General features: G+C 43.2%; 1 protein-coding gene across 1 annotated transcript in view; it reads left to right on the top strand.

The window, feature by feature from the left end:
• The window catches only part of DOCK11 (dedicator of cytokinesis 11), a 118732-nt gene that overhangs the window by 78425 nt on the left and 22507 nt on the right, over nt 1-17800 (top strand). The window contains exons 42-45 of the mRNA XM_075259872.1: nt 621-734; nt 6022-6237; nt 7944-8001; nt 9768-9874. Of these exons, the coding sequence (XP_075115973.1) occupies nt 621-734; nt 6022-6237; nt 7944-8001; nt 9768-9874 (495 nt within the window). The remainder of the gene's footprint in view (nt 1-620; nt 735-6021; nt 6238-7943; nt 8002-9767; nt 9875-17800) is intronic.

Raw genomic sequence — 17800 nt, 5'->3', positions numbered from 1 at the left:
CTCAAACCTGGTGACAGGTTCCCTTTAAAACTTTTTCCTTTCTAGTGTTCTGTGCATGCAACTCCTCAGGGGTCCAGAAATAAAACATACCTCTTAGACTGCCCTAAACCACGTAGGCGCCAATGACAGTCATTCTGACCCCACGTTATATTAATAGACATGTCTGTACAAAAATGTGGTTTCCGGAAGTCACCCCTTGCCGATCACAGACAAGAAGGAGACATCTGGTATTCTGAAGGTTAGAAATGTCAAGAAGAAAAGAAGACGTTCCCGTGAGATCTGTAAATAAGCTGATGTAAATTAATATCAGGATACCACTAATGTCTGAACTCATCTTGTCATTGCATGTTGTTTGTGTAGAACCGGGGTATAATATTTGTTGATTTCAGAACTCAAAAAGTCAGTGAAGAGTGTCGCGCATGCGCTGCCTCCCCTCCATTCACAGCAACAATGGGAGCCACGTTTTTTGTGGGTTTTAGAGCTGTACCTGTATAACCTATCCTGTGAGCATGTCCTACATGTCTGAGATGGGCAAATCCGAACAATGCTGGGTCATATTCTAATATGAAAACAATGCATAATAATAATCCTAATCTATCATTTGCACTCTCTATTTCCAGATCATAATTGCTGTCAGTCAGCTGATCGCCGACGTGGCTCTTAGCGGAGGATCCCGGTTCCAGGAATCTCTTTCTATTATTAACAATTTTGCAAACAGTGACAGAGCCATGAAGGTAGTCTTGTTCCATTTAAGTTTTTTTTGTTAAATAAATTGTATAATTTGACATTTTTTATATCACTTTCAGAATACTAGTCGATAGGGGCAACAAAGTGGCTCAGTGGTTAGCACTTCAGCCTTGCATCACTGGAGTCCTGGGTTCTAATCCTGCAGGGAACAACATCAGCAAGGAGTTTGTATGTTCTTCCCGTGTTTGCGTGGATTTCCTCCCATTCTACAAAAACATACTCATAGGGAGAAAAATGTACATTGTGATCCCTATATAGATATCCCTTTATCGGGCTCCCAATCTACATAAACAAAAAATACTAGTCGATACAATTTGCATCATTGCAATCGATATTTGATAGGTCATAGACATCTATGCGGCAATGCCTGCCTACTAGATCTGGTCTTCAAGGGATCCTATCAGTCAGACACAATTTTTTTGTAGGTACCACGTTAGAATAGCCTTAAGATAGGCCATTCATCTCCTACCTTTCGTCGTCTTCTCCGCGCCGCCGTTCGCCTACAGTCCTGGTCCTTGTTGGTATGTAAATGAGTTCTCTCGCAGCACTGGGGGCGGGCCCCTGTGCTCAGACAGCACTGGGGGCGTCCCCAATGCTGCAACTGAACTCTCTCCAGCGCCACCTTCTCTTCTTCAGCAGCGTCATCTTCAGCCTCTTCTTCCGGCGGTGGCTTGTAACTTCTAAGGCCTCGGGAAGAGCAGACTGCGCATGCCCACAGGCCACAAGAAAATGGCCGCTTCCAATACTGTGCAAGCGGCCATTTTCTCGTGGCCTGTGGCCATGCGCAGTCTGCTCTTCCCGAGGCCTTAGAAGTTACAAGCCACCGCTGGAAGAAGAGGCTGAAGATGACGTTGCTGAAGAAGAGGAGTTAGTTCTCTCTCAGCATTGGGGACATCCCCAGTGCTGTCTGAGCGTTGGGGTCCGCCCCCAGTGCTGTGAAAGAACTCATTTACATGCCAACAAGAACCGGGATTGTAGGCGAACGGCGGCGCGGAGAAGACGACGAAAGGTAGGAGACGAATAGCCTTTCTTAAGGCTATTCCAACGTGGTACCAACAAAAATTTGTTTCTGACTGATAGGATCCCTTTAAATAGTTGTCCGTAGATGTAGCCATTATCATTAACAATTAGAAAACAAATCCTTTAAGTCTATCATTTCTGGAACAGTTTAGAGAGAACATTCCTTGTCACCAGTGGATCCCTCTCATGTTTTATGAGTTCTATATCATTATCTCTGTTTACCTTAGCGCTCAGACTCCCATTAAAGCTGAATTTAGCTCCGATGGATAAGAAATTATTATAGGAAGTGTTTATAAGCTCTCAGGAAAGCAGAGATATGGGAATGTAATATTACATAGTAATAGTAGTCACAGCAGCTTGCGATGTACGTGGAAACATACTGGCCGTAGAGGACAAACAGAAAAAAATTTGGGAAAAATGTTCTTAGGCCAAAATAAGTACAATGCCGTTTGTATTAAATAGACATTCCTGAATTCAGCAGATACTAAATGAATAGCTGTAATTTCAGTCATTATCTCTCATTTCCCATGTAATAGCTCTAATTTATCAAGTGTTGGGGCTTTTGATCTGCTCAGACTTACGGAATAAAACTAGAATGGATTTCTAGAATTTTAGGCATAAACAAATGACTGTAACGTCTGTGAGGATTGTTTGTATTTGGGTTATTGTGCAGACGTTAATACTCAGCAGGTCCTCTGACATTTGATGGATTGAGAGTGGTAAAATGTTTAATAATTGGCAGACGTCAGATGTTATACAGGAGGCTTGGAAGAAAACCCACTTAAATATGGACGGGACCTACAGACTGAACATGCTGAAGTTAAAGGGCTTGTCCACTGTCAGACCAATATTGAGAGACCAATTTCCCTATAGACTTTCTGTATCAATTCGTCAGGGTTTTCTAGATCTCTGCTTGCTGGTCATTCTGCTTACTCTCAGCGGGTAAAAATCAGTCCATGGTCATTTAACACAAGGGCATTCAGACAGAGCTGTGCACCTATGTGTTCATCACAGTACATCATAGTACATGGCCAAGGACTGTATAGCACATGACCAGGGATTGTATAGCACATGACCAGGGACCGTATAGCACGTGACCAGGGGCCGTATAGCACGTGACCAGGGGCCGTATAGCACGTGACCAGGGACCGTATAGCACGTGACCAGGGACCGTATAGCACGTGGCCATGGACCGTATAGCACGTGGCCATGGACCGTATAGAACATGACCAGGGACTGTATAGCACATGACCATGTACTGATTTTTCTCCACTGAGAATAATCAGAATGAATGCCAGCAAGCTGAGATCTAGAAAACCAGGAGTTATTGATACAGAAAGTCTGTTGGAAAACTCTACAACTTTTTATTACACAAACCATAACATTCGTGTCTCGATATTGGTCTGAAAGCGGACAACCCCTTTAAATGCTGCAGCTATGTAAAAAATCTCTTGAATTGTTACAGATTTTCTTAAAGTACAACATTGAGGCGAATCAATAAGACTGGTGATTCAAGGCTTCAGCCTCTTAATAATTCTGGTGCATCTTGTGAGATCCTGGAACCTCTGCTAGTTTGGGACGGGAATAGATTTCGGGCATAACCAATGCTCGTGTCCTGGTGCGAGTTACAGTAGATCTGTCAGGCTAAAGGTCTCCTTCTCCAGCGCTCCTTGATCTTTGCCCTGCAAACAGGTCAGAAAATGGAGAAAGCGGTGCGTATTTTGGGACACGCAGCTAAAAATCCGACATGAGGTTTTTTAGTAAATTCTCTTCATTCCTTTCTCTTCAGTTACATTGTACAAACAATAGAAGCCGAGAAGGGATCATACTCCAATACAAAGAATGTCTGTGCCAGCAGTTCATTTACAGATCACTTCCTTCTGAGAACACTTGTTGACTGTACTGTGGACTTTTAAGGAAGAATCAGATAAGACTTAATAACAAAGTGGTAGCTTGTAGACGTCAAATTATACGTGAAGGGAGTCTGTCAGCAAGACATAGCTTGATAAAGTGCACACATTACCGTGCTGCGGCCTTTCTATGCACTTTGCTTCAAGTGTTTTTATTGTTGTTTTAAAAGTGAAAGTAGAGGTACAAAGGGAGGCAAGAAAATCTAAGATTGCATAGGAATGCCATACTACATTATCATTATACAATCTGTAAATCCTTTGGTGTAGACAGTAGCAAAGTCCATGTACATTCCAGCTAACAGGGCTGAGCCGATCTTCAAATTTCAGGATCATATTTAAAATCCGATTTCTGATCATTTTTCAGCCGATCCCATCCCATCCCTTTTTTTTTTTTTAGATAGTTTTCAAAAGCTATGAAAAGTTACCAAAAAATACAAGTTCTTAGAATGCATAGAAAGAGCAAGGGAACACTTACATGGCCATAAAACATTGGTTTTTAATCACTACACAGAGAATCTCTATGGGAAATGTCACTTTTCGCATAATTCAAGCTGCCAGCTTCTCCAAGTAGCATCTCATGGGCTGCCACAAGTTGTGCTTGGCTACTCTTCTGTGTCGTCCCTGCTTTACCGTATACTCGGCTCTGCTACATCTCCATTACTGTATACTGTCTTGTCTATCTACTCTTCTGCTTCATCCCTGCTTTACCTTATACTCAGCTCTGCTACATCTCCATTACTGTATACTGTCTTGTCTATCTACTCTTCTGCTTCATCCCTGCTTTACCTTATACTCAGCTCTGCTACATCTCCATTACTGTATACTGTCTTGTCTATCTACTCTTCTGCGTCGTCCCTGCTTTACCATATACTCAGCTCTGCTACATCTCCATTACTGTATACTGTCTTGTCTATCTACTCTTCTGCTTCATCCCTGCTTTACCTTATACTCGGCTCTTCTACATCTCCATTAGTCATACTGGACTCTGCTACATCTCCATTACTGTATACTGTCTTGTCTATCTACTCTTCTGCGTCGTCCCTGCTTTACCGTATACTCAGCTCTGCTACATCTCCATTACTGTACATTGACTTGTCTGTCTACTCTTCTGCTTCATTCCTCCTTTACCATATACTCAGCTCTGCTACATCTCCATTAGTCATACTGGACTCTGCTACATCTCCATTACTGTACATTGACTTGTCTATCTACTCTTCTGCTTTGTCCCTGCTTTACCGTATACTCTGCTCTGCTACATCTCCATTACTGTACATTGACTTGTCTATCTACTCTTCTGCTTTGTCCCTGCTTTACCGTATACTCTGCTCTGCTACATCTCCATTACTGTACATTGACTTGCCTATCTACTCTTCTGCTTCGTCCCTGCTTTACCATATACTCAGCTCTGCTACATCTCCATTACTGTATACTGACTTGTCTATCTACTCTTCTGCTTCGTCCTTGCTTTACCATATACTCGACTCTGCTACATCTCCATTAGTCATACTGGACTCTGCTACATCTCCATGACTGTACATTGACTTGTCTAACTACTAGAGTTGAGTGATTGGGATTATATTCCGTTCCCGATCTTTTTTTAGACTGGATCGAAACCCGATCGCAATGGTGAAATTGACTCGATCGCCGAACAGTATCAGATCTTTTCCAATCCCGATTGTTCAACCCTACTAACAGTATATATTGATGATGATGCTGTCAAACTAAGCAACGTTTCAATATGTCTTACCAATGTGTTTAATAAAAGGGGAACAATCGGGAGGGGGAGATCATATTAGATTAGTAACACACGTATTGTATTGACCAAATATAACTGGAGTGGAAGAGCGGAGGCCGAGTAGGATGTTTTCCAGCATTGCCAATCGTTAGAGTTTTTGTAGCTTGAATTGGTCATGGGCATGTGTATATTCCCATATATAATACAGATTGACTTTCTCTATAATGGTATATTCGTTGTAATGGGCTTTGGGGGCGTGTAGGGACCTTGAAGTTCCACCTTCTGTCCCGGCTCAGGCCTCAGAGAGACATCTACTGCGCGGGACGTCACGCTACACTGGACAAATTGGACCAATTGGAAACTATTTGATAAATTTGCAATTATTTAAAATTTTGTTACACAGATTTGCTTAAAAGTTTTCTTTTTGAACATCTTCCCTTGTATCTCCTGTTTATAAAGGAAACTGTACATGCCCTGATACACTTAAGTCCTGACCAATATGTGATAATACTCCTGTACAGAGGATGATGTTACCAGCTGTTACACTACTTACATATGAGTGTTGCTCATGTAATTTTTCCCTTTATCTTCTATGGTGACTTACAACAGGGAACAACCTTTCCCACAGAGGTGAAAGACCTGACAAAGAGGATCCGTACAGTCATCATGGCGACTGCGCAGATGAAGGAGCACGAGCGTGATCCTGAAATGTTAATAGATCTGCAGTACAGCTTGGCCAAGTCCTATGCTAGTACGCCCGAGCTGAGGAAGACCTGGCTGGAGAGTATGGCCAAGATCCACGTGAAAAATGGAGACTACTCAGAGGTGGGTGCTGCTGTGCTCTTTTGTAGTTTGTTCATCTGACTTTATTTTTGACAATTTGACATAGTGTAAGAAATACACAATTGTTCGGAACGGTAAGTGAATATTGCAATACTGGGTTATGGATTCTAAGTTAAAAATTAATTCTGCTAACCAGCAATGGAAAAGGTGTGGGCTTAGTGATCGGACAAGGAGCTGCTGTAAGTCATGGGATTGCCATGTATGCTCATCAGCTTACCAAGAGCATACATGGCAATCCCTTTAGTGTTTTAGTGATCCAATTTTTTGTCCCTAACACATAGGAATAGCCTTAAGAAAGGCTATTCTTCTCCTACCTTTAGATGTCTTCTCCAGGTCGTCATTCGATATATAATCCGCTTTTTGTCAGTATGCAAATGAGTTCTCTTGCAGCAATGGGGGCGGGCCCCAGCGCTCAAACAGCACTGGAGGTGTCCTCAATGCTGCGAGAGAACTCTTCAGCGCCACCTCCATCTTCTTCAGGATCAGGCTCTCTTCGCGTCTTCTTCCAGGGCTGGGGGTCAAACTTCTGACTGCGCATGCCGGGCCACAAGAAAATGGCTGCTTACACAGGAAGTAAGCAGCTATTTTCTTGTGGCCTGTGGGCATGTGCAGTCTGCTCTGCCAGAGGCCTAGAAGTTTGTCTCCAGCACCAGAAGAAGATGCGAAGAGAGCCCGATCCTGAAGAAGATGGAGGTGGTGCTGGAGAGTTCTCTTGCAACGTTGGGGACGTCCCCTGTGCTGTTTGAGCTCCGAGGACCGCCCCCAGTGCTGTGAGGGAACTCATTTGCATACTGAAGAAAACCGGGATTTCTACCAAATGGCAGCCTGGAGAAGACATCTAAAGGTAGGAGAAGAATAGCCTTTCTTAAGACTATTCCTATGTGTTAGTCACTAAAAATGACTTTTAATGATAGGATCCCTTTAAGTAACAGACAATAACTTATATCTGTCTCAGATATCCCAGCTTAAAGGTAATCTGTCACCAGAACCCCAGTCCATCATCCCAGACGTGCAGATGCATAGCTCAGGTTCACCTGAATCAAACAGTATTATTCCCTTGTGAATTGGGGCCTCCATTGCTCAGGTATTGCCATTTTTATCAAAATGCAAATAAGCTCTATGGAGCAATGAAGGTGTTGCCTGTTACCTGTTTGGAGCAACTGCAGCAACCTTGAGGTTCCAAAGAACTTATGTTGCTATTTTTGCAAATATGCAATTATCAGCAACCAAGTCACCGATTCACAAGGGAAAAACACTATGTGATTCAAGGGACACGAACCCATCTATCTGCCTGATATGTTGGTTTCTGGTGACAGACTCTCTTTTAGGGTAAGTTCACACTGAGTTTTTTGGTCAGGGAGCGAGGCGACTCGGCCTGAAGACACTCCCTCCTCCGGACTAGGCCCATTCATTGGACCTAATCCGGAGCACAGTGCGCAGCTGGATGCCTCTGCCTCAGGTTCTGATCCAAAGAACCCCGTGTGAACTTACCCTAAAACTTCTAGATTGCCTATAGGAGGTGCCCAATGTCAGGGCTTTTGATCCTCCCATTCTGCTGTTCAGTAGGGTATTATGTCATGTGGATTTCTATTAGAATCTGCTCATACACACAAAGAAATGTACAATCTGCAATGAAATGTGCAAAGGAAGTACAAGTGATCTGAATATTACAATTTTTTGTTGTTTAGGCTGCAATGTGTTGCATCCACGTCGCTGCTCTAGTCGCTGAATTCCTCAACCGGAAAAGTAAGTTTTGCATCTTTTGGAATTGGATGACATTTTATTGTTCAGTATTATTTGACTTGCTGGTTTGTCGTTAGTGCTTGGTCAATAATGATGTAATAAGTGATATTGTGAACCATGTACTCTCCAATACAAATAAAGGTGGCCAAATATGGAACATACTGGGACAAATGTGACTGTTTTAATGCATTCCTCTACTAACATAAGGTCAGCCAGAATCTTATGTTACACCTCTGTGTCCATCACGTGACCGTGGGCTGTCTGTCACGTGACCGTGGGCTGTCTGTCACGTGACCGTGGGCTGTCTGTCACGTGACCGTGGGCTGTCTGTCACGTGACCGTGGGCTGTCTGTCACGTGACCGTGGGCTGTCTGTCACGTGACCGTGGGCTGTCTGTCACGTGACCGTGGGCTGTCTGTCACGTGACCGTGGGCTGTCTGTCACGTGACCGTGGGCTGTCTGTCACGTGACCGTGGGCTGTCTTTCTCATGACACTGAATGCAAGCAAAATGAATGACCACAAACAGAGATTTAGAAAACCGTGAAGAATTGATACAGAAAGTATATTGGAAAATTGTACAACTTATTACACATTGTAACATTTATTTGCTGAAACTGAACAACCCCTTTAAGGACCGTAAGGCTTTACATAGATTGCTGCCATTGTCCTGTAGGTATACTGACACGCTAGAGAATATTACCGTATATACTCGAGTATAAGCAGAGTTTTTCAGCACAGTTTTTGTGCTGAAAAAGTGCTCCTCGGCTTATATTCGGGTCATTACGGTAATTTTCTGCTAGCAGGCCAGGATAGCAGACTCCGTTCCCCCACCGCTCCATCACACGCCGGGTGACGTAGCCACGTAAGCTCAGGCCCGCACCCGGCGTGTGGCTGCTTCCTGCCCTGCTATGTCTATGACCAGCCGTAATAGTAATGTAGAGAATCTCCCATAGACGGCAATACACTTGTATTGCCGTCTATGGGACTTGCAATCAAATGATTGCAGGTTCAAATCCCCCAGGGGGGGCTAAAAAAATTGTAAAAAAATAAAAAGTTTAAAAAAATATATATATAATAAAAAATTAAATAAATAAGTGTTCTAAATCACTCCTTTCCCTATAATTCATATAAAGGCAGGTTCACACCAGCACCTGATCTCAGTTATGCAGGTTTCCGTTTTCTGTCGGGAGAGGACAGAAACCGACATTCAGTGTCTGTTGGTGAGCGTCTTCTGCTGCCCATGGTGAAACCGTTATGCATAACGGAGATTGGGCGCTAGTGTGAACCTGCCCTCAAAGTAGAAAATGACTGTGACACACATACACATTAGATATTCCTGTGTCTGAAAGTGCCCGGTCTACTAAATATAGGGATCTGCAGTGCTCCTATTCCGTCGGGAAGGGGTTAATAGGAGCACTGCAGATCCCCTATATTCAGCCAGGCTGAATTCCAACTGGGGGTAAAAAACCCAGTCCTCAAGCTCAGGGAAGGGGCAGACAGACAACCAAAACACCCCCTCCCCTTCCCCAGTATCTACTGCACCCAAGAACTCGGCCATTTTAATTTTTTAAATTTTCCAGCAGCTGCTGCATTTCCCCTCCTAGGCTTATACTCGAGTCAATAAGTTTTCCCAGTTTTTTGTGGTAAAATTAGGGGGGTCGGCTTATATTCGGGTCGGCTTATACTCTAGTATATACGGTACCTTATTACCTTAGCTGTAACTACTTTGCAAATTAAATAATCCCGTTTCCATCTTCTCCTTTATCAGAACTCTTTCACACCGGCTGTTCCATATTTAAGAAAATCACACCCAATATCGATGAGGAGGCGGCCATGAAGGAAGATGCCGGCATACTGGATGTCTATTACACTGAGGTAACTTTACTTTGCTTCCTTTTTGTGGTTCTTCTCAGACGTGTGTATAAAGTAGCACCAAGGATAAAATCCAGCGACTACCAGGCGAAAACTCCACGTTGATCCAAAGTTAAATATAAAAAGATAACTTTTATTTACTTCATATTACAAAGTAACTCGTGGGATAGACTGTAACATGTAGGAGCTACGCGTTTGAGGGCTATCTCGCCCCCTTCCTCATGGCATGGACACTGCTAGTTTCCTGTCTTGCCGCGTATTCTGTGGCTGAATCAGCTGCAACGTCTGTAGCTCGAGACACGATCCAGTGTAGGCTCATTCATTTGGGCCTACACAGGAGCGGGGTGCCACAACGGAATGCCAATGGTGCATCGGCATTATGGACAGTATGGACAGTATGGACAGATCTCTCAGTTGTACCCATATGTAGCACAACAATGCAAGGTAAGTTCACACCTATCTGCACGTTGCCTTTGGATAAGGTGTTTTTTTTATCTACTAAACTGTTTTTCTCTGTCTAACATCTCCTATTAGCATCATGGGATAATCCTAGCTAAAGGGAGATTTGTTTAGATATACAGGTCATGTGTTCATCCAAATTACCTTAAAGGGGTATTCCCATTTCCCTTGCTCACCAGTCTTCATTGCTGCAAAGACTTCTTTCTTCCTGGTTTTCGACGTCAATTGGTGGACGGGGTTTCATATGCAAAGCCATACTGTCTGACTACCTCCAGTTGAGCTCCGCCCCCCAAATTAGTGTGTAGCTCCACCCACCACATAGCGTGATCCTGTGGGATGACTGAAGGGCCTGTGATGTCATCAAAGGTCCTGTAACACTTGGATTTAGCTTGTTCTATATAGAGTCGGCTAAATCCTAGTGGGCTAAGGGACCAGGTCCCACTAGGATTAAGACTATTTGTTTGTTTTACATAAGAAAGCAGCACTCTTTTTTTTCCCCCCCTCCTTTATCTGAGAGCAGTAAGCTAGGTCACGTGTGGTGCAGACACAGCTACAAACTCCCGTGCACTTACCCCTCCTTCCCCCTGAGAGCAGGCAGCTACAAGTCACTTGACAAATGAGCAGATAATCCCAAGGGCCAGTGTCAACAATGAAGTGAATAAATTAAGATAGTGGACAAACAAAGCAGTTTTGCTGAAGCAGTGTATTTAGGAGAAGTCTTAAATCCACATTAACAAGCAGTATAGATAGGATCCTTGTGATGGGACAACCTCTTTAATAACACGTTCTCAATTCTCCGTTAAATATTGATGTCACGGCGATCCAAAATCTCCCTGGGGCCTTGTTTTATTGTGCATTCACCTTTTATAAGTGATGCATCTGTATGTATTTGTATGTTAGATTGGTATATCTATGTACTTATATCCGTGCAGATATTGTTATTGTTTGCTATCTTACTTATTGTTATTGCAGTATAATCATTTAGTTTCAGTTTTGATCTCTTAAAGGATCCTGCCCACAAATAGAGCTTTTAGGTCAGTGAGGATCCCGTTGCTAAAATCCCAAAAGCATGGGGCTCTGTTATCCCAGGTCTGGATCGAGCAATTATTGCAAAGGCTCCACTTTTCCTTTCATTTCTATAGAACTGGGGTAAATACTCCATTTTTCTCAGTGCTCACATTCAGCGCAGGACTTCCGGGGGCCAAAGGCACGGCATGAACCTGAACGGACAGCAGAGCACGAGGACAGGGATTATTTTTTGTTTCACCTTCCCTGGCCTCCATAGCCAAGGACCCTGGAGAGCCAGAATGCACAGCAATGGTGAATACATGTAAACATAACAATACTATGCCAAAATCCTTTGAAATGGATAGACATGTAACAGTAAGTACACAGATGCATATTTTATAAGGGGATTTCATAAAATATAATAAAAGCCGATGCCCCAGGGAGATCTGAGATCGTCAGGACATTAATATTTAAGAGAAAGATGCGTGACGATACAACATCTCCCTGGTGTAACGTCTTGTATTCATTCACCTTTATGCATTATACATCCGTGTTCTTATTTATGATCTCATTGACTTTTACTATCCTTGTTATCATGGGATCTAGACATTATATCATGGGCGCTCTAATAATTAGCTATGTAAAGTATCCAGGGATTTATAGAAGGATAAAAGACTTGGCAATAACGGGGTTAATTCAGGGATTGTTCACTTCACTTTTCAGCACAAAATAAGTAGCTATGCAAACATTAATATAAGTCACTTCCATGCAGAATATTTGTTCTGTATCAGTGGGAACGTTGCGCCCTGTCTTAAGGACGTCTGTCGCACACTGATATAACCATGTATGTGTCAGGGCCGGCACAAAGGATTCAAGTTTCGGGATATTTTTCCAGTTGAAGCTTGTCCTGAAACGTATACTGGTATAAGGCCAGCTCCAAGCAGAATCGGTCTGGAAGATGCGGACCAGATGTTGGAAGGATTTCCCAGAGCCTTGACCCAGATCACTACAATGCGGGAGTCCAAGTCTTGGCTCTGGGAATTACTGCCAACATCAGATCTGTATCTCCCAAACCAAATCCAGTTGTGAGAAGCCTTAGACAAACACTTGGTACAAATTATATATATAGAGTTAGGAGAGAATGAAGGACGCAACTACTAACACTTGGCCAGGGAACCCTGTGCATGCAAACTCTCTCCATATACTTGTATAGGAGTTCCGAAAGCACTCATGCAAGCCCATAGAAGTGAATAAAGAGCTTTATTACATGTTCTTCCACCTTCTCCATTCACAGCATCCTCAGGGTTGGGTTCCATCCTGTTTTTAAGGGCAGAACCTTCATCTATAAGGTACTTATACCATGCAATTATTAAAGCACATGCACACTTCTATGGGCTTGCATGAGTGCTTTCGGAACTCCTATACATGTTCTTCCAGGCTTGGGTTCCATCCTGTTTTTTAGATATATATCCAAGGGCAGAACCTCCATCTATAAGATACTTATACCATGCAATTAAAAAAACACATGCACACTTCTATGGTAGATGATGGCGAAAATAGAATTTTTTCCTTCCTTTCTTCCCCATTTCCTAATGGCTACAATGGGAAATATTACATATTGTAAACAGAGTAGTCCTTAAAATAGGCCCACGGAGACGGACAAAGAAAATCCATGATATAAATCTGGTATCCTGGCTCTGCCTGTGGAAAATAGAATTTGTTGAATTTGTTGCGATTCATGATGGGCTTCTTGGCATAGTAAAAATTGCTATAAATTTCAGTTCCAAACAACTGTGTAGCTGCAGTAGTCACTCATACAATGTGTCCCCAGATTGTCTTTCCCGGAGACCAGGCTGAATTCGGTGAACATCTCCTCTGCACTTCTAGGATTGATCTTGATAATAGATGCAATTAGTATTATCCAATATTCTTATACAATATACTTTATCCTTCTTTCACACACCCATTACATGTGCACGTATTAGCATCTGTATTGTGGATTTAATACCCAAACTCCCTGAAATTCTGCTAAACAGGACTTCGATTGACTCTGAGTCTTGTTTTTGACATTGAGACATATCAGTCTTTATATCTATCTCTCTTACACAACAGTTTGTATAATAATAACTAGAAATGAGTGAGTAGTAGTCGATCGAGTAGGTATTGGATAGAATACTACGGTATTCGAAATATTCGTACTCGATCGAATACTACTAGCTATTCGATTCAGAGCCAGCGTTGATTGGCCGTATTTTGTACACTGTATAGCATTCGGCAAATAAACACTGGTTCTGCAGCAGACTCGCCCTTGCTAGTCGGGAGAGCTGGCAGCTTGCTGTTACGAGGGAGCTGACTTTTTCTCATAAGAATGCATTGACCAGCGTTGATTGGCCAGTGTACAGCATTCGGCCAATCAACGCTAGTCCTGCCGGAGGCTCGTCTTTGAGGAGGCGGAGTCTAAGATCGGACTACAATGGAGACTGCTGTGATCCGATCTTAGACTCCGCCTCCTCACAGACAAGTCTCTGGCAGAACTAGCGTTGATTGGCCGAATGCTGTACACTGGCCAATCAACACTGGTCAATGCATTCCTATGAGAAAAAATCAGCTCCCTCATAACAGCAAACTGCCAGCTCTTCTGACTAGCAAAGACGAGCCTGCGGCAAATCAATGCTGGTTCTGCAGCAGGCTCGTCCTTGCTAGTCAGGAGAACTGGCAGCTTGCTGTTACAAGGGAGCTTACTTTTTATCAGCGCAACTGCAAGCGCTGTGCAGTTAGAGCACACGGACCCCATAGACTGTTATTAGGGTCCGCACGCTTTAACTGCACAGCGCTCCTCCTAAACACTCTCCTCTTGCTACTCGTGGACTTGATGACTCTCCTTTAGTCAAGTAGTGTTTTCCCCTGAAACGAGCATTTTTTCCTATAGACTGTAATGGGATTCGATCGAGTAGTCGACTATTGACGCTCTACTCGAAAAACGAATCTCAAATATTTCACTGTTCGCTCATCTCTAACAATAACCCTTTGTATATTGCATGACATGGAGTCGGTGGCAGATGTGCTATTGTATCGACATCATGTTGTACCTCTGGGGACTCTTCTGTATGTAGTCAGGGAGCGTTTCATGAATATTCCATGGTCTATAGTCTTGTTATATTATATATTTTATTTTATATTCTATATATGTATGTAATGACCTGTGTTGTTTTGCCTTGTTCTTCCTTGTCTGCAAGGTATGTATTATAATGTTTCATCACAGATGACAACTATGAATGCCAAGGTGTGGCTGCCAACAAGAACGTCAATAGCCTGACACCCATAAATCAAGTAGAGCGCCCCTGGCTAGTCATCTGTCCTAAGCCATCATGTCACCCCATTGATTCGGGCGGCTGCAGTTTATCGCCTCCTGCTGACTGTACAGATTCCAGAGAGAATGGGGCTGGGGGGCAAAAACCTTTCATCTAGTCTACGTGATCTGCCATGGCAAGGGGAAAAACCAACAAAAACAGCGGTCATGGGTCACGTTGCAAGGCCTGGTAAAGAGTTAGGCATTGACTTAGAGGGTAAGTATGTCAAGGGTGGCACTAGAGACTCGACTTTTTCTCCAGGATGAGATCTACTTTGTATGCGATAACAATTTCCAGATCTATAGAACTTCCTCCACTATCCACAGGAGACTGATCTATATGGTTATATACCACCAACGTTACGGTCAACACGGTGCTCAGTGTTTTTCTTCGGAAGCCTCATTTGCATGATCCTACTCACAATGTAACCTTTGCCTTGTATCGATGCAGGGAAAGTTCTTGATAGATATGTATCTCTCTATATTGTATCTAACCACATTGATATGGGATGTTGCCTCTATGTATTCTCCCATCGCCCTGAGTCATTCTGTGAATGGAGCAGTAAGTGAGACAAATCTGTGACTATTGTAGTGGAAATGCCAACGCAGCAAAGGAAATACATGAAAGGGATGTCGGTGCGTTGTCTGTTGGTTGGAAACTTCCAGCTATTCTTGTACTTCTGTTGTATGAAAGCTTACATCACACATCACATCACACATTGCATTATGCGTTGCCTCATTTTCTGCAGACAGGTTTCACACGTCTTTCGGTTTATGTGACGTCGACCTTTTCTTATTTTTGGAGCTGTTCAATTTACATGGAGTCTGTCATCGCTCACATTGCTATTACAGTAGCCATAGTGCCTTGTGGGGGGAATAAAGACACGTCTAATAATCACGGCTTTTATTTTATATGTTAATGTGGTGTGTTCAGCACCGAGGGGAAGGATTCCTGGGCCTGAGCACATTCTTCACCCCGAGCACTGGAGATAGGATCATACATCCAGTACATGCTTACATTCATAGTGACATGGAAGTTGACACCCCCTCCGCCAACTCCAGTCCCTCTGCATCCTTCAATAGGCCCCACTCCATTAATGCCGTTGGAATTTTTTCTCTACCTCCCCCCCCCATTCCTGAGCAATTGGTGCTGTTCATTTCAGCACCCAATACGTTAACTACACTCTCTATAGTCATGTGGGCGGTCTTGGCCTGGAGCAGACAGTCAGGGACACTACGGAACGAATTGTGCTGAAACGAACAACTGGCTGCTCAGGAAAGGCGGGGGCTACAGAAAAATTCCAACTTTGCTATGGAATGTCTATTAAATAATGCAAAATATTGGAGCTGTGAAAAGTTCTCTTTATATACAAAAAGGACTATATAGGGATAGAAATGTTGCGTGGTAGTATTCTGTTCTATTCAGATGCGTGCGCCCTTACCTTATTTGTTGCAGGACTCCAGTTTCCCATAAAGTAAATTCAATGTGGTCTAATGACCTGTTTGCAAAACCCCCGACACTGGCACCTTACATCACAACCACTGCGTGGAAATGTATAGACACTTATAGCATAGACTTCTTGTGACAGAGTATTTCAAAATCAATGTTGTTTTTTAATAAGTATGGTCACCTTGCATCACACCTTTGTAGCAGAGCTAAGAAGAGACACGTCTTTGCATTGCAGTTCTACTTGACCATCCACTTGTAACCGCGTTGGTTTGGGATTGATGTGACCAGTTCAAGGCAAATAAAGAAATGTCATATTCTCAGTTCAGCCCTGTTAGGGGGTAGTCACAAAGGTAATGGGTTATCCAAGAGCTAAGAGTGTAGGCTGTGGCAAAATTTCATGTAACTTGTGGTCAATTGACCTGACGCCCTGTAGGAATGACCCCCTTAGTGTCTAGCGTTTTCTGCAACTGTTCCATTCACCTAAATGGCTCTTGCAGAAATCCGTGCGCTCCCTGACAAACCAACCACACTAAGAACCTATTATTCATCTTGCAACAAATTTGCAGCGTGTAAACTTACCCTAAGGGTCACCCGTAAAAGACCATCCTGTAGGAAGCCACTGACTTGAGAAACCACAAAGAGGCGTCTTAGGGAAAGGACAATTCTAAAGAACTTTACTTGGGGAAAGTTTAGGTCGCCTAAACTATATACACCCCATTAAATGTGTAACCACACTGACGGGTTAGGTCACATCTTTGTATTCTTCTGCGCTGAAAACACCCTGAGTCATTGTGAGACATACAGAATGGAAAGATCTATTGGTCTGTCTTACTTCATATCGGTAAGACAGCAACAATTCGATATCAAGACTCAAAAATGTATCAGTACAAGGACCAGCACCCCCGTGTTCTATGCAGGTCATGTAATGTATAGAAACGGCTCATATTCCCATTGGACCTTGGTACGGCAGTCGTCATAAGTGCAATGTAATAAAGCGGTATACAGTTCTCTATGTCATACAGTATATGAACTCCTGACACGGGCGGCTCGCTCTGTGATCTGCAGACACTTTGCATAACCTCATGTGGGTCTGTTTCAAAATGAGAAGGAAAAAACCCACGAACAGTTAAAAGGAAGTAGCGACAAGTGGGAAGGTGAAGCTCAGACCGAAAAACCAAGGTAATGGGAAGAGAACGGAACAGCTGAAACAGGAAGGAGATTAGAAGTGAAAAGGTTTTGAAACTTTATTGAAAGTGACGGAGCAGTGAGTAAGACGGTCGTGTCCAGAAGCCATATATAAGACAGACCTGATCGCTATAGTCCGATGGGCTGAACCATTCTATTTACAGATCATATTATACCCATCTCACTGCCCCTTACCCCTCTTTATCCCCTCCCTGACAAGGTTTATTTTTTTTTTCTCCTTTGTTATCCTACTAATATTATAAAAAGTTTGTGTGTTTGGATGTTTGTTCCTCAATCACGGCCAAACCGCTGCAAGGATTTGGCTGACAATTGGCACATAGCTAGCTTGGACCCTAGAAGGAAACCTAGGCTGCCTTTTATGCCGCTAAATAGCCGGACATCACGACCGCAAACACCAGAATGCCATCTCCGCTCGGCTGAAGGGCCTGAGATGACGTCATCCCAGGTCCTTCAGCCA

This window comes from Leptodactylus fuscus, chromosome 11 (assembly GCF_031893055.1).
Source record: "Leptodactylus fuscus isolate aLepFus1 chromosome 11, aLepFus1.hap2, whole genome shotgun sequence".
In the NCBI taxonomy this organism is placed as follows: domain Eukaryota; kingdom Metazoa; phylum Chordata; class Amphibia; order Anura; family Leptodactylidae; genus Leptodactylus; species Leptodactylus fuscus.
This window is presented reverse-complemented; position numbering and strand designations above follow the sequence as displayed.